General features: G+C 31.4%; 2 protein-coding genes across 5 annotated transcripts; both read right to left on the bottom strand.

The window, feature by feature from the left end:
* Positions 1-439: 439 nt before the first annotated feature.
* On the bottom strand, positions 440-3501 carry LOC120078115 (tyrosine-protein phosphatase DSP1-like). Of its 2 annotated transcripts, XM_039032335.1 has the most exons (6): positions 3036-3501; positions 2812-2905; positions 2255-2344; positions 1543-1600; positions 1374-1417; positions 440-932 (listed from the first exon to the last, which is right to left on the bottom strand). In XM_039032335.1, exons 1-6 carry the CDS (start codon positions 3272-3274, stop codon positions 747-749), a joined length of 711 nt encoding a protein of 236 aa, XP_038888263.1. In that variant the 5' UTR covers positions 3275-3501; the 3' UTR covers positions 440-746. The 2 variants fall into 2 exon arrangements, with proteins under 2 accessions (XP_038888263.1, XP_038888264.1); XM_039032336.1 differs by lacking the exon at positions 2255-2344.
* An 11052-nt stretch (positions 3502-14553) lies between these two features.
* Positions 14554-21086, bottom strand: LOC120077571 (protein argonaute 16-like). 3 transcript variants are annotated; one of them, XM_039031507.1, is made up of 23 exons: positions 20866-21086; positions 19975-20217; positions 19663-19868; positions 19361-19582; positions 19085-19221; positions 18878-18975; positions 18681-18778; positions 18420-18585; positions 18201-18317; positions 18015-18122; positions 17850-17912; positions 17597-17710; positions 17289-17454; positions 16962-17074; positions 16734-16871; positions 16522-16652; positions 16199-16264; positions 16036-16099; positions 15649-15760; positions 15496-15569; positions 15208-15302; positions 15074-15105; positions 14792-14967 (listed from the first exon to the last, which is right to left on the bottom strand). In XM_039031507.1, the coding sequence occupies exons 2-23, from the start codon at positions 20194-20196 to the stop codon at positions 14792-14794; spliced, it is 2718 nt and encodes a 905-aa protein (XP_038887435.1). In that variant the 5' UTR covers positions 20197-20217; positions 20866-21086. The 3 variants fall into 3 exon arrangements, with proteins under 3 accessions (XP_038887437.1, XP_038887435.1, XP_038887436.1); XM_039031508.1 differs by having other exon boundaries at positions 20924-21078; XM_039031509.1 differs by lacking the exon at positions 20866-21086 and having other exon boundaries at positions 14554-14967; positions 19975-20196.
* Positions 21087-24889: the final 3803 nt, after the last annotated feature.

The raw sequence follows: 24889 nt of genomic DNA, 5'->3' as shown, positions 1-24889 counted from the left end.
CATCAAAACATTAATTAATTAATTTGAGATTAAAGACCAAAAAGCCAATAATAAGTGAGAGTAAATTTAATATAATATCAACACTTTAACACTCCCTCACTTATGAGCTTGAAAATTTTTAAAATATGCCCAACAAGTGAGAAAAATCAATTTAATTGAGGAGGAAACAACATTACCAGAGTTTGAACACAAAACCCCCATATTCTAACACCAAGTTAAATTAGTGATTGACCAAAAAACCTAAATTATAAGTGAAAGTAAATTTACTATTATATCAACAATTTAGCAGTATATTGATAATAATGGTAGCATGAGTGGTACACATAATGGAATGCTTTTTTTTCTCTTTAGAAAAATGCTAAAAATGGAACTCAAGAGATCGAAATGTATAATTGCATATAAAACTTCTTTTTTTGACCAAGAAAGGGATCCAAAAATATAAAGCTAAAAAAGATACCAAATCTTCTTTTCGATTTTGACTATAACTTTCATGTTCTTGGAATTCTAGTACATATGATTGGGGTTAATCCTAATGAACCCCCTGATGGATTTATAACCATAAGTATAGTTTGGGAATAGTAAATATACAATACAAAGGGGAGTTAATCACTTGAACTGAAATGTGTGAGGCTTAAAGAATGACAAGTAATTAGGCCAATGAAAAGTGAAAAACTTCAGAATGGCTCGTCATTTATTGGGTGTCTTCTTCTTTTACTAATGAACATCCTCACAGGCATAGAGGACAATTACCTTTCTGAACAAGAAAGTGATGATGGCAAATGCTTCAAGCCAGAAATGTCGAATAGTTCAATAAACCTCTGATCTGAAACTCTTGCCTTGGCAGCGGCAAACCGTTGATATTCATCAAAGACTGACGATAGGCACCATTTCTGCAACTTTCTAAAGCATCCCACGACACAACCAGTTCGGTGCTGATGAGTGAGAAACAAGTTAAACTATTTAGAAACTCCATGAAAGCAATAGTCATATTAGAAGATACCACTATTTTTAAAATCACCATTTAACCAAAAAGTTTAAATTGATCGATAATGCTAAAATACATTATGTAAGTTTAAATAAAGGACTTTCTATTATGGTACCATGTTAAATCATTACTCGATCCAAAAGAATAAATCGATGGTCGGTTTTAATACTTTTAATAGTACATACCTTTACTAACTACTTTTAAAATCACCACTTAATCCAAAAGTTCAAACTGATGGATAAATACTAAAATACATTTTGAAAGTTCAAACACAATACTTCCTATTTTGATACCATGTTAAATCACGACGTAATCCAAAAGCATGGACTAATGGGTACTGTAAATTTACTTCTATATTTTGTATATTTATGCTTTTAGCGGAACATACCTTCCCCCGTTTGCAATGGATTAAAACCGGGCGATTCCTCACATCTACATGGTGAAAAAATAATGCCCGAGTGAACACAAACCCAAACTATATAACATTATTTGAAAATCTACTGATTCAGCATTCATTGAAGATTTAAAATGTGAAGTATTGGTAATGGTATAGGTACCAAGAATAACTTTAAGTACTTCACGAATCGTAAAGTCTGGAATGTTCACAAAAGGCTCCTGCATTTAATTGCAACAAAAACCAAAGTGATCAGCGTTCTTTTAGAATACTATATGTCATCAATGGAATTCCAGTGTTTTGACTTTCAGCTGGCTATAATTGCCATCCGGGCAGTTGATTCTTATGTTAAACAAACTTTAGTTAAAGAAAATTACTTCCAAGTTCCAACTTAAAAACTAGCATTGGCATGACACTAAAACAAAAGCAAGGAATGGATGATGCAACCTCTTAACCTCTTGAGTTCTCCAAAAGGTTGAGTTTTCTATTGGTTTTTGTCAACAATAACCATTCAATTGACAATCGATATATGTCAGAAAAACAAAATGCAATTTCATCTTACTTCTCAATCAAAGGAACATGGGAGCTTTAGAAGCAATGAAACAGTGCAAAAGGAAGTCTAAACACCCCTTCCTCTCACAAAACCGCCACAAAATATGTGCTTGTAATTACCGCAAGACTAATATATATCGTAGCACAAGGCAATGATAAATGATGAAAATCGTACAGCCAGTCTAGCCTCACTCCTCTCTTTCCTTGTTTTTATTTTCTCCTTTGGGTATATGTAAACTTAATTATTGAAAAAATGAATTCAATACGTTGATGCATTTCAGAAATAACTGGGATAATAACATTAATTAGATCAAATTTCATACCAAATAGTACATTTGATCGCCGCTCATATCCAAATTCCTCATACACTCGAGAATCAAGTTTACATATGCATCAACCTTGTCTGAACCCGCCTAGACAATTTACACAAGCTAAATTTTGTTAGCTAAATCCCCAAAACAATTTTCATAAACGTATAGAAACAGTCAAAAGCAGTGTATTGGCTGATCACCATCAAATACTTGTATCTGAATTGTTTTCCTTACGTAACAAATTCACCAAAACCAAGCCCATATGTTATTATTGGAAACAACTTCAAACCAAGAGTAGTTCTAATCTCTCTAGTTAAGTTCATATGCATACAGAGCATTACCACAAAAATCACTTCAAAAGAAGCTTCCCTGAGAATTGAGAATTGACATTTAACATAAAAGGTCAAAAATCAAATTCACTGAAGGCTGAAGCATAAGAAAACAACAAATTCAAACAGAAATTTACTTTTGCACGTTAGCATTAGCCGTCATTAAGATATCAAAGTCATACACATATTCACAGAAACTATATCTCTCAATAATGATATTTCGATGAAGTAAGAACAAACCTTAGAACCTTCAATCCCAAATTGAAACAATCGGATCCCATTGGACTTGAGAAAATCCATATTGGCCTCAGGATATGGCTCGGGACAAAGACATCTACCACATCCGTTCAAAAGAACAATCAGTTCATACTCAATCATCGATTATCACGAAGCGAACAAAATCGAGAACAGACGAACCGAACAAGGAAAGCAAACAAACAAAGAATCAGTAGTAAAAGTCTTACATAATCGAACGAAGGCCTAATGTCTGCAAGAAAGAGAAGTTGGAAGAGTCGGGGAAGCCGGAGCGGAAAATGCCGCTGTCAACGACGGCGAAGTTCAGAGGAGGAACGAAGAGGTTATCTCCTTCATTCTCGCAGTCGGCGCCATTGGAAACAAGTGGCACGGGAAGAGTAGGATGGAGATGGTCGGAATCATCATGGGTCGTTTGATCGGAGTGTTGCGAGTGGTGGTCGATTGTCATGACGGAGTGTAAGAAGAAGAAGAAGGAATTGAGAAGGATGAAATGAAGTGGAAAAATGGAGATCGGGATCGGAGGAGATATTCAGGCGGCGGTGGTGGAATGTTCCAGTTCCGGTTCCGATTCTGATTCCGATTCCGACGAAAACTTTTCTTCTATCTTTATTGGGAAAATATTTGGACAGTTAAAAAAAAAGAAAAAGAGGGAATGGGTGGACCAAGCAAGTTGGTTATATTGGGAATTGTCACTTCTTAACCCCTCTTTTTATACTACATAAAACCCCTCTTTTTTATTTCTTTTTTATTTCTTTTTTCTTTTCTTTTTTTAAAAAATATATTATTTCTTTTTCTTTTAAAAAAAACAGCATTCACTTTTTTAATATTAATAATAAAAAAAAAAAAACAATGGTATCATTATAATTTAATATCGATCGACTCGTAAGAAGAGTCATCGATGCCATAGAATAACTTAACTAGTTAAGCTGTTCATAATTTTGTTTGATTAGATTATAAACTTAGTTTTTCTAAAACTTCAATTTTGTAAATCATAGATCATTAGCATATTTGAGTATTTTAAAAAAAATTAACGAAGAGAAAGTTAACTTTTTAATCCCCGAGTTTAAATAATATCTCTATTTGGTCCATTAATTTTCAAAATATACATTTTTAGACATTGAGTTCTTAGAATAAATTTACAAGTTACTGAAATAATATTATTATTTTTATATAATTATATGATATTTTAAATTAGAAAAATAATAATTTTACGGAGAAGAAATATTTTTCTAAGTTTAAAAGGTTGTGTAATTATTTAAAATAATTTTTTAAAAAAACACTTCATGGAATCTTTAAATTTATTCTTAAAAACTTAAAGACTAAACACATAGATTTTGAAAACTAATGGATCAAATGCATTCACTGTTAAAAATTCAAAGACTAAAAAATGTACAATTTGAAAACTCAGAAACCAAATAAGCATATTCTTCATAAAACGTAAAGGACCCAAATTTGAATATGTTACAGATCCATTACACAATTTTTAAGATTCTTTGATATATTAGACATAAAGTTGAAATTTTAGAGACTTATTGAATATAAAACATAACATCTAAAGATCCAATTTGTAATCTAACTAACTTTTATATTAAAAAAAACATGATAAGTCTAAATAACATAATGAAATATTTTTAAGAAAACATGATAAATTTAAATAAAATGATATTAACGTGTTAGTTTATTTAACTTCATTTAATTAATACATAGATTAGAAACAAATGGTATTTAACGTTTGACGGAAATTAAGTGTCGTATATCAATTTTTCAATGCAACCTATCAATATTTGACTTAAAGATAATAATACAAGTGTATGGGTATCAATTATTGTTTCGATTAAAAATATCTCGTCCAATATCTACCAAACATCATCATATTGAGTTTACGTTTCTTCAAGTGTCAAAGACTTTAAGTGGGCTAACAATTTATGAAGATTGAAATATTTCAACGACTCTTTTAAATCATCAATAGAAAGAAGATAATTGAAATTTGATCATCGATCGTGAAAAGGATGAACAGGTAGCAATGAATTTAAAAAAGGTTAGGGTTTGAGAATTGAAGGTTTGGGGGAAATAGAACATTCTTGGGAATATGCTGAGGGAAAAAAGTGGGTGTACGTTATTTAATAATGAGAGAGTGCAAGGGCTTTGCGCCTCGTCCTTTGTTTTCGGTTAAATTATTTTCTTTTTCTTTTTTAAGTGTCTTTTTCTTCAACATTTTTTGTGCAAAAACGATTGGGTTTTTTAGAATATAATTAAAATTCTCTGATTCTTATTTGTCAGTTGGGGATGTACTTTATATTCAAAGGAGATAGGTTTATTTTATATTATAATATAATTATTGCATGCACCCACTTTATTTATTTATTTGGGGGAAAAAACTAATTTAAAAAGAATCCAATGTTTTGATTTGTGGAAAAAAAGAATATGTTTGGTCTGAATTTTTATCACTTGGTGGGGTGTTTGGGCCAATTTAGGTATATTTTTAGTAAATTGAAAGGTTCAAACTCTATTTTAAGATGGGTTGCTTTGTGAGCTTTTAAAAAATAACCTATAAATTGTTTGCAAATCAAATTTTAGAAGTGTATTAAAATAAATAAACAAAAAGTTAGATCCTAAATCTTTAAAAGGGGGGAAATCATGTTCCCACTTCTTAGAATATATATCATTTTAGGAGTCATAGTCGGTTCGGTTTTATCGATTTTGAGGTCAATTATGTTACAAAGAAGAGATCCAAATCAATGTTCAATTAAAAAACAAAACCATTATACTGGTTTTATTTGGATCGGTTTATTATCGGTTTGGTTCTCGATTTTTCGCATTTTTCTTTTCTCTTCCAATTTTTATTTTTATCACCACTTAGTTTTGAATTGGTTTTTTTTTTTTTTTTGTTAATTTAAAATTAAAATTGGGTCTATTTCTTTTATCATAAATTTAAATTTGAAATTTTTTTCTTGGCACTTTCTAATTAAAAAAACATATAAGCTCCATAATAATTATTTTTTTTTCTAGACAACAAATATACATACAGATAATTAAAATACTAAAAGGTAGTTTATTTTTAAGGGTATATATATTTATTGGATCGATTTTGTTTTGATTGGTTTTTCTAATAAAAAATCGATCCAAACCAATACTTTTTTATATTCTCCAAATACAAACCAAGATATCAAATTTTATATTAGAAAACCAAACCAAACCATTGAATAGGTTTGGTTTGTTTTGGTTATTCAATTTTTCGGTTTTTTGATTTTTTGTGACACTCTTATATCATTTCATGCATAATATTGACAATGCAAAATTAATGTTTAATTACTAATAAGTAAACTGTTTTTTAAATAATACCAAAAAGAAAAGGAGAGAGAGAAATCAACGGTGAAGGGCAAAATAAATATTATATTAAAAAATGAGGGATAAAATAAATAAGTAAAAAAGTTCTCTTCTCATAGTCCTCAATATAACATATAAAATTTAATTAAATAGATCTCATATTAAAAAATTAAAATATTAAGAAAAATTGAATAAAATTTAGAAATTTCAAAATAGTGATGAAATAATTGTGAAATTTTAATTAATTATAATTCTTTTAATTCTTTTTAATTAATTAATAATAAAAGTAATAATAGATTATCCAATTTGGGTCCCTTACTACTGGATACACTTTTAGTCAAAGGTTTCAAAAAAATTACAAGTTTACTCTGGTTCAGATTTGAGTTTTGTTTCAATTTCTTCTAAGATTTCAATATTTAAATTTTTTTAGTCTTGATTTTTCATTCAATGTCTACTTTCAGTCTTTAGTATTAATTCTATTAATTATTTTAAAAGAAATAAAATAATTAGATTTCTAGTAGGTTAATAGATTATCCAATTTCGATAAAAATTGTTTGGACTCTAGATTTAAAAATGTGTTTCACTTCTAGTCCAATGTTTCAAAAAGTTACAAGTTTATTCTTGAGGTATGAGTTTTGTTTCAATTTGTCCCCAAGATTTAGGGTCTGTTTGGATCGATTAAAAGAAAATGTCTTTAAAATAAGTCATTTTTATTTAAACTCTTTTGATAAAAATTGTTTAAAATACATTTTGAGAGTGTTTCAAAAGCTATTTTGAGTGGCTATTGGCTACCAAACCCTTCAAAAAAATTTCAAAATAACTTATTTTACAAATTAAACGTTGGAAAAGTTAAACCAAATACACCCTTAAACTTGTAACTTGATTTTTCATTTAACACTCACTTTCGGTCTTCAATGTTAATTTTGTTAGTTAATTCAAAATAATTATATTAATTAAAATTTCATTATTTTTTCATCACTATTTTAAAATTTCACTTCATAGTTATTTTAAATTAGTCAATGACATTAATTTTAAAAGTGAATATTTAGTTAAAAATTTAAGGTTAGAAGTGTGAATCTCGAAATCTAATAACCAAATTGAAACAAAAATCAAGTAAATCTATAACATTTTAAAATCTAGAAATTAAATTGAAATCAAATTCAAAATTTAACGATTGAAAATGTAACATTTTAAAAGCTATAGACAAAATGAAAACTAGACCTAAAACTTAATAACGAAAAGTTTTTTAAGCAAATGTATATTACAAATTACTAACTAAACAAAGTATTCAATGTGTGAATATTATATAACAACGTACTAAAAACACTAAATAACGGAAATAATAGCAATGACCAAAATATTCAAACAAAAAAAAAGACTAAACGATAATTTTCTTAAATCTCAAAAACTTACCATTTAAAACTACACTAACTCGTGTGGCCGTTTGAATTGACTTGAGAAAAAAAAATATTTTTCAAAAAATTCATTTTTATTTAAACAATTTTAACAAAAATTATTGAAAATACACTTCAAAAACTATTTTGAGTGATTGTCAAATACTTCGATTTTTTTTCAAAATGATTTGTTTTTTTAAATTAAGCATTTGAAAATGCATTCCAAACACACTTTTAATATCTTTACAATAGGTAGATGATATTATGAATTTATAGACCTAAATTTACACGGTTTTACTTTTTCAACATGTAAAACTTAGGGCATGTGTAGGACGCAGGTCCCTAGCTAGGGACTTATGACCTATAGTTATAGAAGAAGTTTCGATTTTGTGAATGATAGGGCTTGTAGGCCGACATGTCGCCTTTATAAAGTTTATTGTGTTGTAACTAAATGTGGTAGCACAAAGTACTTTGTCTGGTTTAATTCAAGCATATATGAAAAATATAACATGTTCTTAATTATCTTAAATTATTCATGTACATGTAGGTACGGAAATTGATGTTAATGTTTGAATAAGTTATGAGATGCTATATAATTATTCGACTTCAAAGATTTATAAGGCTCCATTTTATTTAGATCTTATTTGATCATCTTTTGATTTTTTTTTTTTCGATAATTATGCTTTTAAAAAAAACTTCTTTTTAGGGTTTTCACCTTTTTTTAATTAAATTATTTAAAAAAATAATACTTGATTTTAATAATACTCCCGATAAATATAAAATGAAATAAAGAAATCAATAGATAAAAATAATGTTTATCAATTTAATTTGTAAAAACCAAATAGTTATCAAATTTGAAAGGAAAACAATGATGAATGTTAGTTGGAAATGAAAAGTGATGGTCAAAATGGTTTGGTTGGAAATGTAAAGGCCAACAACTATTGACTATATAACAAACTTGTAAATTATAGAAATAAAAAAAAGAAAAGGCAGCTAACTTTTAAGTAATTGTAAAATATTTTGTTTTGTTTGATTTAAATGTAGATAAATTTTTGTTATCGTGTCTAAATATCAAGATAGGGTATATATTATTAGGAATAAAACCAAAATCCTACATTTGTTAAATAGGGAGATGATTATGAGTATATATGTAAGAACAACCATCTCTTCGATATGAGACCTTTTGGAGTGAAACCAAAAACAAAACTATGAGAATGTATGTCGAAAATGGACAATATCATACGGTTGTAGATATAGTTGAATGGCCATTGTCCTTAACAAGTGGTATCAAAGTCATGTCCCTAACTTAATCATGTCGGTAGAATTCAATTGTGGTGAGATATGTGGTTGAATCCTATTGATAGACGGGATGCTTTATGAAGAATTTGACGGAAAGATTGTTGAGAATGTGACCAAAATCTCACCGTACATTAAATTATTTACAAATTACTTTGAAAAAAGAAATTAGATTCAATTATGACCTGTGAGTTTAATGAATCTCTTAAACTTTTTAAGATAATGTCTATTATTTTGTACTTTATTAAGTTTTTAATATATTTTTGATATTTCAAGATTTGTCTGTTCGTTTGTGCATGTCTTTTTTTTTTTTTTTTAAGAATATTGTATTTATTTAATCTCTCGACTATAAACTTTATATATTTCTTACCTTAACTACTGCATCAGTTAATTAACAAATATGCCATCACTTGAAATTAAATTGAGATCATTCTGCTACTGAATCCATAAATAATTAGTCAAAGTGACATGTAAATGTTGAACTACCAAACTTCGCACTAACACATAAATATTAGATACAAAATTAAAAGTTCATAAATATATTATGAATATTGATATATTCCAGCCTTTAAAAGTGAAAAGACCTACCAAAAACGTGTAAATCCATATGGACAAAATTGATAATTAAAAGTTTGCAGTCCTAATGCCACCTAAATGTTAAACTAAGACTTTAACAATAAAATCTAGACAAATACTTAAAGTGTTGATTGGGTTGCACATATCTTTGTACCGTCCACCTTGTTGTTTAATTAAAATTTATTGTGCGACAACATTTAAAAAAAAAATGAATTTGTTTTTCTTTATTATGTAATAAAAGTGAGTTGAATGGAGATAGGTTGCAAACTAATCATTGTTCTAAAAGTTAAGGTTAAATATTATTTTGTCCACGTAAGACTTTGTTACATTTTAGTTATTCAACTTTCAAAATAGTTTAGCTAATACACTTATTTATCATGCAAAACCATACAAGTGAAATGATCTTTTGCAAATGAGAAAGTAACATTTTTTTTTAAGTATTCAAGTTAAGAGAAATAATACATTACTTAAGTCCATAGCAACAAAAAAAAAATCAAATATATTGAAAGTATTGATATTGGAGGTGTTTTTGAAAATGGGGTAAGATCTTTTTTTTTCTGTGTGGCGAATTGTAAAAACCACTCTTGAAGTAGGAGAGTAGTTGCAATTACACCCTCAAAAAACTAAGCTTTTAAACTTATACAAATGTTAAAATTAGACCCTCAAATTTACATAATTGTATAAATTGATTCAATTTTTATCATTTGGAGGTCCAATTTCTACAACTATAGTAAGTTTGAGGGTCCAATTTTTAAACTTGCATAAGTTTGAGGACATTAAGAATTTAAGAGTATAATTGTAACTATCACCATATTTCAAGAGTAGTACCTGCAATTTGCCATTTTTTTTTTTTTTTTTTATGAAAGTGCGTAAGGTCAAAGTTTTTAGTTAAATGATTGTTATTATAATTTGTGATTGTATTAGGATACCTTGTGAAATAGAGATTCTCATGTCAAATGAAATTCTTGCAAGTATTGTACAGAGATTAGAGAGTTCTATACGTTTTCGTTTTGGCAAAAAAAAAAAAAAAGGTTTTTAACCAAATAAGTTCAAGCAAGCCGGTAAGTTTGAATTTAGAATTGGATTGTCATATAAATAATTAGGTTTTTCTCTTTTAAATCTCACAATGTCAATTGGGGTTGTGATTAAACAAATGGATAAGGTTTTTTCAGAATTGAAAAATCAAATGGGCATTGTTTAAACCAAGAAAATTTGACTTCCTATTCCCTTTTCAAATTGCAATTGGTCAGCAATTTAGAATTCTGTGAAGCTCACCCCAAGCAAATAAAAAAAGGTTATTGTTGTACACAAAGCTGGAAAAATAGTGCAATTGAGGCAACTATAATGCATTTGTTTGAGAACTTGATATTTTTGTTGAAGAAAGTTCAAATCAGCTCTTATTTTTCAATTTAATTATTATCGTTGTGAGTCATTAGAATCAAAAGTCAAGATATGATCAAAATTACTTCTCATGGTATTTTGATGTTTGTGATATTTCATCGTGAACATTCAAAATGTCTTTAAACCTTTAATTTTGTGTCTAACAAATTAACAAAATAAAATTTAAATTAATTGATCTTTTAGATATAAATTTAAATTTGCTCCCTCATTTCTCCTTTTAATCCCGCAGGGATTCACCAGTCAATTTCCATAGAGATTCCGTTGTTAATTTCCACAAAGATTCTACTGTTAATTCCTAATACGGGCTAAATTAGGGACAAATTTGAGCTTTGACACTTTAGAATGGACTAAATATAAAAATTAAATACCTAATATATATATATATATATACATATATAATTTAAGTCGGATTGAGGTGAAGGAAGGATACCCTCCCCATCCCCGATAAACCATGAATTCTCCATTTCAATTGGTACAAGGCCTTACAGAGCTACGAAGAATTTTGCCAACCCCAAATAGACACAAGCTTCTCGATTAGACTAAAATTGTTTTGCCTAAAAAAGACTGTCATTAATGAAAGGTTGGAAGCAAAGATGTAAACTGCCTACTTCAAGAAAGATTAATATCCTATAATCTCTAGAATTTATTGTTAAAATTTTCAAATTTGTTAGACTTGTTGATATAATACACATAATCAAAAGGACTGTTTTCAACTAAAAGAAAACGAACTTATTTATAAATATAATAAAATATCATTGTTTTTCAGTAATAAACGACGATAAATATATATCATGGTCTATCAATATCTATCAATGTCAATAATAGATGTCTACTTTTTGCTATATTTAAAAATATTTTCAATAATTTCATCCATTAAAATAATTATCCAATCAAAAAACACAAGAATTAAATCCAAGAAATAAATAAAAGTTTTAAAGTTTAACAAGTAAATTTATAATTTAACCATACATTTAATGAAAAGTTAGATGAATGAGGATAAAAACCAACCACATATTAATAGAAAATTATTATCCCAGAAATACCTTTTTCCATAAAGTTGACTTTGAGGTTTTCGGTCCCCTACCTTCCACAAGCCGACGGCCCAAAGCTATAAACTCTTTAAAAGTGGAAAATTTCAATCCCTATGTAAGATGGAGAGTAAAGGCCAATCTAAAAATAGACCATTTATAGAGCATTTTTCACAATTTCACCACAAAACCCGAATTTAACATACATTATTATTATTATTATTATTATTATTATTATTATTAAGGGCTTCTAACCAACCCTTTTCCCTTATTAAGTACAAAGTTAAATATATGTTCAGCCCATTTAGTAATTATTTTATTTTTTCTTTTTTGTTTTTGAAAATTAAGTCCATTATTATATTTAGGGGTATTTAAAAATTCAAAAACCTAAAAAAATCGATCCCAATCCGTACGATTTTGGTTGGATTATGAACTCATTTGGGTTAGATTGAATTCAAATAAATAAAAATTTTATAAGTTAAATTGGTTCATGAGATCACCTAATATAACCCAAACTAACCCGAATTTATTATTTACTTTAAAATATATTCTTTTTATTTTTTACAACACAATTATTTATACATATATTAATCTTAATTTTATTTAATTCCAATATCTTTTAATAATTTATTCTTCAACAACTTTTAAATTTTTTTTTTTTTTTTTTTTGCACTTTATAAAGTAAATTTTACCTATATAAATTGAAATTGAATTATTAATCTTAATTCAATATATGAAAATAATTAAATTAAATTTTTACATATTTATATTTTACTTCTTTCTATAACAAAATTTTAAATAAATGACTTTATTAACCCCCAAATATTTCATGGTACGGTTTGATTCATTTTTTTAATATGGATTATTTGGATTAAAGAAATTTACAATCCAAATAATTAGATTTGGTCTAAAAAATCTTTCAACCCAACCTAACCCATGAACAACCTTAGTTATACTTCTATCTCCAAATTTATTCAATTGGCATCTTCCTTTTACCAATAGATTAAAAAGCCAAGCTAAACTAAAATTTGGAAACTAAAAAAAGTAGCTTTTAAAAATTTGTTTTTGTTTTTTAAATTTGACTAAAAAATCAACTATAATATTTAAGAAAGATGCAAATCATTATAAAAAACTAGAAGAAAATAAACTTAATTTTCAAAAACAAAAAACAAAATCAAAACATAAATACATGTTTTCTTAATTGTTTCGGTTTTTTTATTAAAAAAAGGAAGAAAAAAAAAAACACCTTGGGTTTAGTGTTTAAAACGTTTTCAGTTGGCCACTTCCAACTTGAAGTCATTAATATACTCTATGTTAGAGAAGCTTAAAAATTCTCCCAACTAAAAAAATTAAAGACTCTGAAATTCTCATGCAATAAGTTCTTTTCTAAATCTAAAATTCAATAAGGTATTATACCATTATTTAAAAAAATAAAAGAAAATAACCTGCATGAATGACATTTAAAATCACTATTTTTTATATGAATACAAAAAGTATAATTTAAAAAAAAAAATTATTTCAAATGAAAAAACGGTTAGAAAATATTTATAAAATATAACAAAATTTTAGAGCTATCAAAGATAAATACTAATAGACACGGATAGATATTGATAGACACGGATAAAAATCTGCCAACATCTATCATTAATAGTTCTAAAATTTAAAACTATCTTGTAAATATTTTGATTCATTTTTCTATATTTAAAAACTCATAAAAAAACTAAAGTTAAATCAGAAGAATGATGATAATGATAAACCATGACTATAAAAACATTTAGCTTTTATGTAAGGATGTTCAAATAACCCAACAATCCAAATAATTCAGACTATCCAACCCAAAATATAAGGATTGTATTAGGTTAGTTTTGTCCTTAGATTGGGTTGAATTTTTCTATTTTTATTAAATTGAATTGGGTTGTGAGTTAGCTAAAAAGGAAATTTGAGTTAACCCAACCCAACCCTTTGTTTGAAATTTGATTACTTTAATTAATTTGTGAATTTTTAATATTTTTCTTTTAAAATTATTATGATATTTATTTTTATTTAAAGTTTACAATAAATATCACGTATATTTGGTATTTAACATTTTAATTTTATGAGATTTTAATTATTAGTCAAGTATTGTATATAAATTTACATATTTTTCATTGAAAATAAAAAATAAGTTATAACTTGACAACCCAACCTAAATTTTAAGGATTGGGTTGAAAACTTTATTTGAATCATTTGGATTGTCAATCAAACCAACCCGATTTTTTGGGTTGATTCAAAAAATACTCTCGACCCAACTCAACCTATATATACCCCTACTTGTATGTAAAACATTAAAAGAAAATTTTTGTAAATAGTAAATAACTCAAATAAATGTTAATTTGAACATAACTCAACTAGTTAAAGCATTATATCATCCATGATCGCCATCAACCTTCTGCATAAGGTTACATACAAGAAACCAACTTATATAGATGGATGCATTAATGATAGAGGATTGTGTCGGTGGAAAATGCTAGTCAAGAAACTAACAAGTCACACTAATCAGGACTCATTTGTTTCATTTATATGTTATACACACATCTAATGGGCTGTGAAAGGATCAATTGATGGATGATGCTAGCAAAAAATTGCTTAAAAAGAGATGATGACATTTGTAAAATAATCATTTTCAGTAGAACACTGGGTCCAATTCAAAATGAGCCTCCCGGAAATAACAGTTAAAACATAAATTTTAATCAAAACAATGATAATCTTGGCTCTATTTCAAGTTTGGAAGGTTGATGCTATGTACTTTTCTCTACCGACCTATCTCTTATCTCATTGTCCTACCACCTTCTAAGTTGGTTTGGTATATATATTTTGCTCCTATATTCCCGCTGTATCTACACAAAATATCCTAAGCTATTCAAAGTTAAGCCATATATACCTGAGGTAAGAATAAACACTGCCTCAGCAGAAAAACATAGAACCATCAACATCTTGGTGCAACCGTGGAAGTTCTGGAATCGAAAGACTTCCCGATGAAGTAATGGTTCCCCGTTCAGAGGAGGTTTCAGACAGTTCCTCGAACTTAATAAACTGACTCATCTGTGATGCAGCAAGATGTGCATAACATATTGGTGCGGCTGAAATGTGAACGAGACTGAATTAATAGTTGGATCAGAAAAATGGATTATAGGTTAGATTGTGTTGAGAATTTTCCAAAGAATAAATCAGGCACAATTAGATTACCAATTGAAAGTGCAGTTGTGCTCCTTTGATACCTGAACAACATATCAAGATCCGTAAAATGCATTAATAACGATTGGGGTGGCCAATGGGAAATCTTATAAAGAGCTGGTAAATTTAAGGAATTGTATACTTACACATATGATAGCGAATGAATAAGGTTCTGAAGATCATCAGGAGAAAAACCTATTTCATCGAGCAGGACATGGTAGTGTGCCGGCCTTGACGTGCCCTGTTATTAATACAGGAATCAAAATCAGACATAAAATAGAATAGCAAAACTAAGCTTAGCTACTTGCTGAATGATTTCACTCACAAATAAACCACAAAATGAGTAGAGGTCATCGTAATATTTTTTAATGCCAACATATTAGAATCTTCCCTTTTTAAAAGAAATAGAATTACATATTACTAAAAGAACTTACAATCATTCCCGCATGAGCACACATGTAGAAGTCATAATTTTTTGGATGTACAACTTTTGTGTCAACAACCGTTCCTACAAAGAGAGAGTATCAACACAACTGGAATAAGGGGAATCTTAATGAACAAATTTAAAACCAATCTTAGAAACAGACCAGGTGGAACATTTTCAGGGGCACCAGGTTGAAAAAATTTTGTATGGTGATTTTTTTGTGCTACAATAACTGTGAACTTTGGAACGTTAACCTCTCCAAGATGTTGGTAAGCCTGCAGTAAAATGAACATCTCAGTATCTGGTATTACATTGACGACTGATCCAAAGACAAACAAATTCATCGAATGCCCATGGTTAAAATTAAAGTTTATCAATGCCAATTGCCGAATAGTGACTAAAATTTCATCGACTTTCTTAGGAGCCTTTAACGCACTTTGTAAAAAATATAATATCACCAAATGAAACGCTGATCATTTCAAAAAACTACAGCCAATTTTTTAACCAGCTCAGAGGGGGATTAGATAACAAAATTGTAGGCATAAAGTACCTTGACTATTTGATCCAACTCAACGTTCAACACTTGATTAAATTGAGATTCACTAACTCCGTCTCTGAGAGAAAAAATAAAATCTCAAGTAAGGGAAGGGAGTCAAAGAAACAAAGTGCAAAGACATGATTATAAACGAACTATTTAAACACCATGGTCCTACCTAAAGACAAGGATCTGAGTTGGTTTGCGGCCCTTGCTAGTGCTATAGAAATCTAAAAGCAATTCCCTGCATCACAAGAGACGAGCATTTAATTAGTAAAATATTTACCACTATTCCTCAAAATTAAATGATGGATATTACACAAACTAATGACTTGAGTGTACAAAATTTTTAACAAACAAATTCAGGAGATCGTTCTGAGATTTATGAGTGAGAATTATATTATATGATCTAGTTTTGTAAATGCGGTATGATGCAAATGCAACAACTAATTTAGGGGGGCAGGATCTTCCAGGTGAAAAATAGTTGTCAATGAAAAGTACCTAATGATACCATCATCCTTGCCATCCTCCAGAGGCTTAAATAGAGCATCAATCATTTCCACCTTAGGCGACTGGGTCCGTACAGCTGCTCTATACCTTGATATCAAAGGCCAGGATCTGGATCCAACAACCTAAGATCCAAAAGTAATAACTGTCAACTGGCTGGCCAAATAAGTTAATATCAGATAACAAGAAACAAAAAATATAGTTACTGCAGCAATGGATGGAACGTCTGATCGTCCAGGAGACCCATGAGACACATCCATTCCCAAGATCAACGTTGGAGTATCTTTTATCATCGGAACACAAGATGCATGCTCGATAGCCAACAATGAGTTTATACCTCCCAGCTAAAAGGAAAGAATAATGAATTAGCAAAAGGAAACTAACATAAAAATGATGTACTAAATAGAAACTGCTCAAAGTTTGTTAAATTTTACCTTGGAGTTAATCTTAAGAAGTACATTAGTAATGTACTGATCATTAATTTTAGTGGGGGAAATGCACTGTGTAACAATCCCAAAGTCGCATAAACATTTTTTCTTCCAAGGTCCTTTCACAATGTAAACGGAAAGAAAGAATGAATTGCTTAAGAAAGAACAACCCAATTAAAAGAATGAAATGAGGGCAAAGATGCAGAGTTAACGGCGCAAAGTCAAGACGCTTGTTCTAGGTTCCTTTTCCATGGAAAAGCCTAACAGACAACATAATGCATGAATGACCAGAATCTAAAGAAAAGAATGCATAAGAGGACAGAAAATTCAGACCATATATATTCGAATTTTTCTTTTCTGGGAGGACACAAAGAATAAAAGTCGGTGCATCTGACATCTTTGCCATCATCTGTTCGAACATATTTTCAACCCTGTCAACAGGGCTGGCTCTTCTAGAATGCTGGTCTTCCTCAATCAAGGTAATTGGTCTTTCAATATGCTGCAAATATATGTATGTACAAGAGTCCAATAAGACAGAAATTACAATAGAAAGAATTATTTCGTCAAACTACACAGCATATGCATGTACAAGAGCAATAGAAAAAAATGATGTGACCTAATGCACGGTCTATTAAACTTACAATCCCTTTATTTCTTCCACAATTTATAAGTTCGCGTGATATGTAGCTAGTATCACAGCGTGCTGAGAAATTGACAACAATCCAACGGTCAATGCGAGTGGGATTCAGAAGTGTCTACAAATTAAATATGATACATCAAATACAAATAAAAATAAACAAGTAAATAAAACAACCATGGATTAGAAAAAGCCATGCATAAATTCTAATAATATCACATTTCCCTCCTTAGAACTGCAAATAGTTTCAGGCTTACCTTGTTATTAAAGTTCCACCGTCCATTCCGTGGAATACAATCATCACTTTTACCAACCTTCAACTGAAAATCAAAATTGTAATTATTAGGGGCAGAATAAAAGATTCTTGTAACAAGGATGGCACTGAAAATCTCTCTCATCCACTAAAGCATAGGAAAATCTACCTTTGGAGATTCAAGTACACGACCCTCAACCTGTGTCAGTTGTCTATCTATTTTCACTCCACACTGTGCTAGCACCGGATCCTCATCATATCCATAATTTTTCAAAGCCTGCCAGATGAATCCTTGTAAATCAACGCTTATGGACAACAAAAATTTATATGATTTCAGATTTTGAGAAAAACTTACATCGGTGATAATTTTTATTTTTTCTTGAGGCTTCTGCCTTGATTTTTCTACCAAAGATGCTCTTTGCATAGAAGACAGAGCTTTTGTGTAGCGTTGAAGTGAAACAAGTGAGCACAACTAAAAAACCCCCCCAAAAGAAGAAAGAATGTTAAACACTTCTAAAGTAGTATCATCATGAAATATCAGTTATTGCTTTTAAGCACAACAATTTGTTCATACCTCTAAAGGCATATAAGTTGGCCGTTTAGGTTTCCCAACATCTAGACATGGCAAATAAGCAGAATAAGTCAATTCAATGCCACAATGTCTGACAAAATATTCATAAACAGTAATATCAACCATCTGCCCATCAGTGCTCCCATTATTCTTCAGTTTCATGGAAAAACTAGGATAAAAACAAAGATGTAAAGTCAGAATCTTTCGAGAACAAAAGGTAGCAGAAATTTTCCTTCCAAAATGTTTAGTGCAACAATGACCTACAATTGTTGGTTGCAAGGCTTTTCACTTAAACCAATGATTTTAAATTCCATGTTCCGATGTCTTGCCTTGACCCTCAAATTCTTTAACATTTTCTTTGCCTGCACATTAGAAAAAACAAGAATGAAAGAGATGTTACAGAGAAAAAAAAATGCAGCACCAAAATTGGAAACTGAATAATGTACTGGTCAGTTCTCTACCTTAGTCCAATCAATATAACGTGGTTCCCGTACATTCTGATTGGCTATTAGGAAATCAATCACTGGTCCAGGCTTCAGGATCATTGTGGTAGAAACATCTGCAAAATGATGCAAAGGATTCCATATTGATGATGAATGGCATACGACATACAAAATCTTATCTCAATTGCAAGACTTACAAAAAAAAATAGTAAATAAAAGTGTTACCCATATTCAATGATAATCCATCCTGTGCCAACCGGAAGCTAGAATGGAATCCCCGTACTCCTGTTACCCCTCCGCCAACATCAGCAAAGTTCCTCGAGTCATCATGAAAGAACGACTGCCGTACCAGAAGACATCCCCTACATTATCAACAGGACTTTGTGAAGATATTAGTTAACAAACAGCAAATATACATACATACATACATACATACATGTGTGTGTGTGTGTGTGAGAGAGAGAGAGAGAGTTAGCATAGGACACAATAGGACCCAATTACCGCTTTGCTGCTTGCTGCCTCAGGATAATGTCAAACACTCTCAATGCATCCTGAGTGCTGCCATTATCTACTTCTGATCCCTTGAGAGCAGTAAAAATGGATTTAATTGGAATTTTTGTTGCAAAACTTAGCTCAACCTTAAAAGTCTTCGACTGAAAACTACGCTTTAATCTCTTTCCAGTCCCATTTGGGCTCCCACTGCCCCCAGAGGTACCTGTTTCTCTGTAACAGAAGTAACTGTAAGTTATAAATGAGAGAAGTATAAGTATTTAGGTGGAATATGAAATGATATAAGGACGTACAGTTTTGCACATGATCCCTCTAGCACCACAGTGAACACAAGCTTGTTTTGTGGCAAGGGACCAATGGTGTAAAGACATTTTTCTCCATCGTATGCAAACCTTTTATTAGCAAGTTCAGCAGAATAAGTTTGATACACTTTATCCATCAGTTTCCGCCCAATTTCCTTCCCTTCAACAGGCCTGCTATCTTCATAGCATATTGAAACCTGCAATCCAAAAGCAATAATAAATATAAACATTAAGCACAAGGGAGGAATGGTGTAAATAAATAAAAGGAAGCTGAGAAGAATAATAAAAAGAAAAAATGCATACAGTGTATTGATAGAAGATCAAATCTGGAGCACTGACAGATACTGTGAAGTGGTTAGTGAGCAAAGGAATTTGTCTCCCTTTGCTTCCTACACCGCATCTACTCATGATCGTATATGTAGGAGACATCGCTTTTTCTGGCTTCATATCAGGAGGTATAGATGGCACCAGGGGCAAAGGGGAGGCTTCATTTGTTTTCCCTTCGGTATTAGTAATGTTAACCATCTTTTAAACCAAAAGGAAAACCTGGAGCAGTGAACGCACATGGATTAACAACTTATAGAGAACATAATATCCTTCACTAAACATACAAGTTGAGAACATCTTAAGAACTTGACAATGCTATAACACCTCGATGTGTCTAAAACAAGTCAATAGAAAATAAACAGAAGCTAGAAAAAAAAGACACTCTAAAGCATCCCAACTCGAACAAACTTTAGGGTGTTCCAACGAAATAGAACTTGCCATTGCAGATAATCAAGCTTCATCAGTTGATACAAATGCAAAAGAACCATATTATAAGCCAAAGCATCCAACCAGGAAGTGGTATAATGCAGATGATCCAACGGCTCAGGAGTCCGGTAGACAAGCAACAGAACTTAGGCTGCTAAACATCATAGACAAGAAGAATCTAGAAACGCAAAACAATGTACGGTAACTCAACAAGCCAAAGAGTAAAGAAACCAAAGATGAAGAAAACAAAAATCGCAGTCCTGTATTGCATGAAAAGGAAGAAAAGCTCCATCGCATTCGGGAACAATGCAGCAAAAAACACAGAGAAACAACCGCTAAAAAATCCAAATTCGATCGGTACCGCTAAAAACGAAGACGAGCGACAAAAGAAAAGGCGTCAAACAAAGTCAAACAAAAAACGGAAAGAGAAGAATGCCATACCAGTAACAGAGAAGGGAGAGCAAGCGAAGATTAGAGAAAATAGATGAAGAAGAGGAACCTGAAGAAATCGGAGCTCCGTTTAGGGTTTTGAGAGGAAAAATTTGGGGAAGAGACAGAGCAGAATGGTTTGGGTATTCTGTAGTGCCTATAGTGGCTTCAGAGGAAGACGAAGCGCGCGAGAGGGAAAAGAAAATAGTCTGCGTTCATTTTGGAAGCAAATTTTTGGAGCCTTTTATTTTATTTTATTTTATTTTTGCAATTGCTGTAAGCTAGGGAGGGGGAATATGGTACGGTCACGAAGATCGTGTCTATCCGTACGCAGCGTTTTTTATCCTCATCAACGCCGTATATCCGAAGGGCTTACGATGCTTGATACCTTTTCAACGGCTGGATTTGCTCTTTGGGATTCAACGGTGGTGATTTGCTGCCTTTGCGTAGTCCTGATGTACGATTCTTATAGCCGTATTGTAAAAAAATTGTAATTATATTTGAGAGAATTTTCAAAAGTTATTCCATCACAATCGCGAAATTTTCAAATTTTGAGAAAAAAAATCTTTAGAAGCAATCCGAGGTGAAAAGAAAAATAAAAAGAAGTTAAATGGATGTACACATTATTCCTACTTTTAACTAAACAAATTGAGCAATAGAAAATTTGCAATGAGAATAAGTAGAGGCACAACGACCATTAACGCATAGTAATGTTTATTATCTTAAATCGCCCGAGTAATCCCAGCTCATTGCACTAATGCGTTGCACACCTCCTGTCTCTTATACACATCTAGATGTGTATAAGAGACAGATCTTAAATCGCCCGAGTAATCCCAGCTCATTGCACTAATGCGTTGCACACCTCTCGGTGGTCAGCCGCATGACTATATCTCTATAGTGCATGGTTGCGTCGAGCATAAGATTGTGCCTATCTCTAGGAACGATGCGAACTTTACTTTAGTGCGTTCCATCTCTTACCTTTTCAGGCAGTTAGACGCGACTATTTAACTTATTGACAAGCAATGCAACATCCCATAGACAGGTGTTGCTACAGCCTTTCACCAAGCAAAGAGGATTAACTCACTATACTCGCACAACGTACACCTCTCGGTGGGTTGCTTCATGTGTCCTATCTCTAGGCTACACGATTAAGCATGCAATTATCTTTGATAAATAAACGTTGAAGATAAACTATGATAGAGATGAAGATGATGAAGAAGACGACAATGAATGAGTTAAGATTTGCATTGATCGCAAAATATCTTAATAACTTAAGCTAAAATGTAATACAACACAGAGATTAGAAAAGAAAGGAAGAACTCTGCGTCAAGGCTGCCGGTGGTGCCATGGTTGAATGGTGGAGATGTCTCTCTTGAGCTCTATCTCAATCAAATGCTCCGATCGTCACTCGGCCTGGGTGGTGGAGATGAAGAATTCTCACTGAAAATCTCTTTCAAGCTCTCATCTGTGATCACAAACTTCTGCCTTGAGGCAGAAATTCGGATGTCTTAAAATGAAGGTCCCAAGGACTATTTACAGAGTTTGGATGCCGATAGCTATAATGATGAAGGTATGGCTCACTGCTAATTTTGTCGTGGTATGGGCATTATCACATCACCTTATCTTGTTGATACTCCCAAGGTATGCGTCCGAGCTTAATTTAGCTAAAGTTATCAACACGTTCTACCCATCTTGTGATCTTTTATTATGGCTATCACTCCGTGGCCGCAATCTCCATTTGGTCACCGCAATTCCCATGCGTTGGACGCATGTGATTACCGCAACTTCCATGCATTGGATGCATGTGATTATCGTCTGCGATTGCTTAGCTCATGCGTTTGTCTGCGATAGCTTATTTCAAACGCAAGCGTTTGATTCCTACGATAGCTACAAAAATAGACACTTTAGCATGGAGTAACGCATAATATTGGGGTCAGTGAGGATTTAGGTGCTAATTGATGCAAAACTCAATTTTTCGCAAATTTTAAGTATTATCACCGTGTTTTCTACTTATTAGCCCTCATGATTCTAAATAAAAAGCTTGTAATAACTGGCATTTCTACCAGTTATCATGGACACATAAATATATTTGTGGTAAGAAGAGTTCAGCTGTTGGTCTTTAGTAGAATCATTGACAGTTAACAGATGGTGAATCTCGTGGCTAAAGAGTTTAGTCAACCATTCACGTACCATATGGAGCTTCGAGCCACAGGTCCATTAGGTCACCTGGGTGGCTTGGATAAAGTCGAGAACCAGTGTTTGGGTTAATTTGAAATGTTCAAATTAACAAGAGGAAGTTAATTGGACTGGTTAATTATATATGATATAATTGGCTAGATGTATGAGATACATTATTTTGGAGGGAATTAGATATAAATACGATTTATATCAAGTAGAGGAAAAATACTATAGTAGATATATGATATCAAACTATAGGATATAAATATAATATGATTATATTTATTAAATAAATGAATTGATTAATTATTTAATAATTAACCAAAATTTTCATATATGAACGTGGGAACGTGGGCAAGGTTAAGGTAACCGCGGGTGAAATTGAAAATCGTTTTCATTTTTTAGAATCATTTCATTTGTGCAATTTGAAATCTCGCGCCCCAAAAGAAACCGTGAGTGATCGATCGCTGAGAGCCTATACGATAGATTCTTTTTCGTCTAAACGATCGTCTGGTTCACGCGTTCCCTAAACGATCATATACCACTTTCCTAAACGATCATCCAGTTTTTCCTAAACGATCGTGTAGTTTTACTATACAATAAGCGTCCCCACTATACGATAGCAGAGATCTTCTTGTATGCGCTTGCGTCTACACAATACCCTTTCCTCTGTCCTCTACCAAACTCACCAGAGCCCACACTTTGAGTTTTTTATGTCGAGGATTTTCCCTGGTGGTAGGGTTGTTCCCGAATCCTTGTTCGTGTACGTTTGGATCATTTAGTAACAGTCGAGAGACTCGTTGGGTGCTGGTAGATCAGTGGAGTTTTCCTCTGCTGTGGGTTTACATAAACGAAGATCGTTTTCCTCTGGTATGAACTTCTTTCTCTACGTTTTATCGTATTATGAGCATGTTATCATTGAGTTTAATATACATAACTGTTAGTATATAATGTATATCGTTTATATTCCGGTCATTGTGAAATCGGAGCGATCTAAACCCGCTCATGGAACTCTAGTTTTTAGATCCTTCAAGAAGGAAATATTACTACTGCCGAAAAGTGACGAATGTCCTCCAAGTATGAAGTTGCTTCCTCTTCAAAGAGTAAGAGTATTATTGTGAAGAAAGGCAAAGGGAAGGGAAGAAGAAGTCTAATGGATTGTAAGGCAAGGATAGCGCTGCAAAGGGGAATGTTTCCACTGCAACGAAAAATGGCACTAAATGAGACACTGCCCTCAAATATCTTGTCGAGAAGAGAGCAGAGAAAAGGTAACCAGGCTAACTTGACCCTGGGACCATTTTCTTAGCTCGTCCAGTGGGAGAAGTTGCTACTTGTTTTTAATTGTTAAAACTTGTATAGAACAAATCATATATATTTTTGTGATAAATGAAATGTTCATTTTCAAAATATTATGTTTGTTCTAGCAATCTCTGTTAATAATCAAATTATTAAAAGCCATTTGTAGATATTCAGATATCTAAATAGCTAGATTAAAGTATAGAAAGTTTACAGATCTCTAGATCTGACTGTTAACAAAGAGTTGTTGAGATAGGTCAGATGCATGCTCAAAGTGTTGAGAATACCTTGAGTAGTAGGAGGAAAATGTGCTTCCTAGCCATTATTGAGATTAAGATGCAATCCCCTTATAGTTTTATCTAAAGCCTATTGTATATTAACATGTTTACAATGATTATCTTGGCTAAAGTGTTTGAGAATTATCTAGTAGGACTAGGAATACTAGATAACCTAGGGCAAGTGTGAGAAATATTGGGTATAGAAATACCGAATGGTAAAAGATGGGTATGGGATGCCCTAGTTTATTGTATTTCTCTATAAAATTCAGAAACTCAGTCTTATA

The sequence above is a fragment of the Benincasa hispida genome, chromosome 5 (genome assembly GCF_009727055.1).
Source record: "Benincasa hispida cultivar B227 chromosome 5, ASM972705v1, whole genome shotgun sequence".
Taxonomy (NCBI): domain Eukaryota; kingdom Viridiplantae; phylum Streptophyta; class Magnoliopsida; order Cucurbitales; family Cucurbitaceae; genus Benincasa; species Benincasa hispida.
The sequence above is the reverse complement of the archived record's forward strand: the minus strand, read 5'-3'. Positions and strand labels throughout refer to the sequence as shown.

Bases quoted from the DNA above. Each gene is read 5' to 3' on its own strand.
- LOC120077571 (XM_039031507.1), bottom strand. From the start codon at position 20,196: ATGGTTAACATTACTAATACCGAAGGGAAAACAAATGAAGCCTCCCCT. The intron at 19,583-19,662 runs GTACGTCCTTAT...CTTCTGTTACAG, and splicing joins GAGGGATCATGTGCAAAACT to AGAAACAGGTACCTCTGGGG. The intron at 18,318-18,419 runs GTATGAACAAAT...GGGGTTTTTTAG, and splicing joins CAACTTATATGCCTTTAGAG to TTGTGCTCACTTGTTTCACT.
- LOC120078115 (XM_039032335.1), bottom strand. From the start codon at position 3,274: ATGACAATCGACCACCACTCGCAACACTCCGATCAAACGACCCATGAT. The intron at 2,345-2,811 runs GTTTGTTCTTAC...TAAATTGTCTAG, and splicing joins TTGGGATTGAAGGTTCTAAG to GCGGGTTCAGACAAGGTTGA. The intron at 1,601-2,254 runs GTATGAAATTTG...AATTAAATGCAG, and splicing joins GCGATCAAATGTACTATTTG to GAGCCTTTTGTGAACATTCC.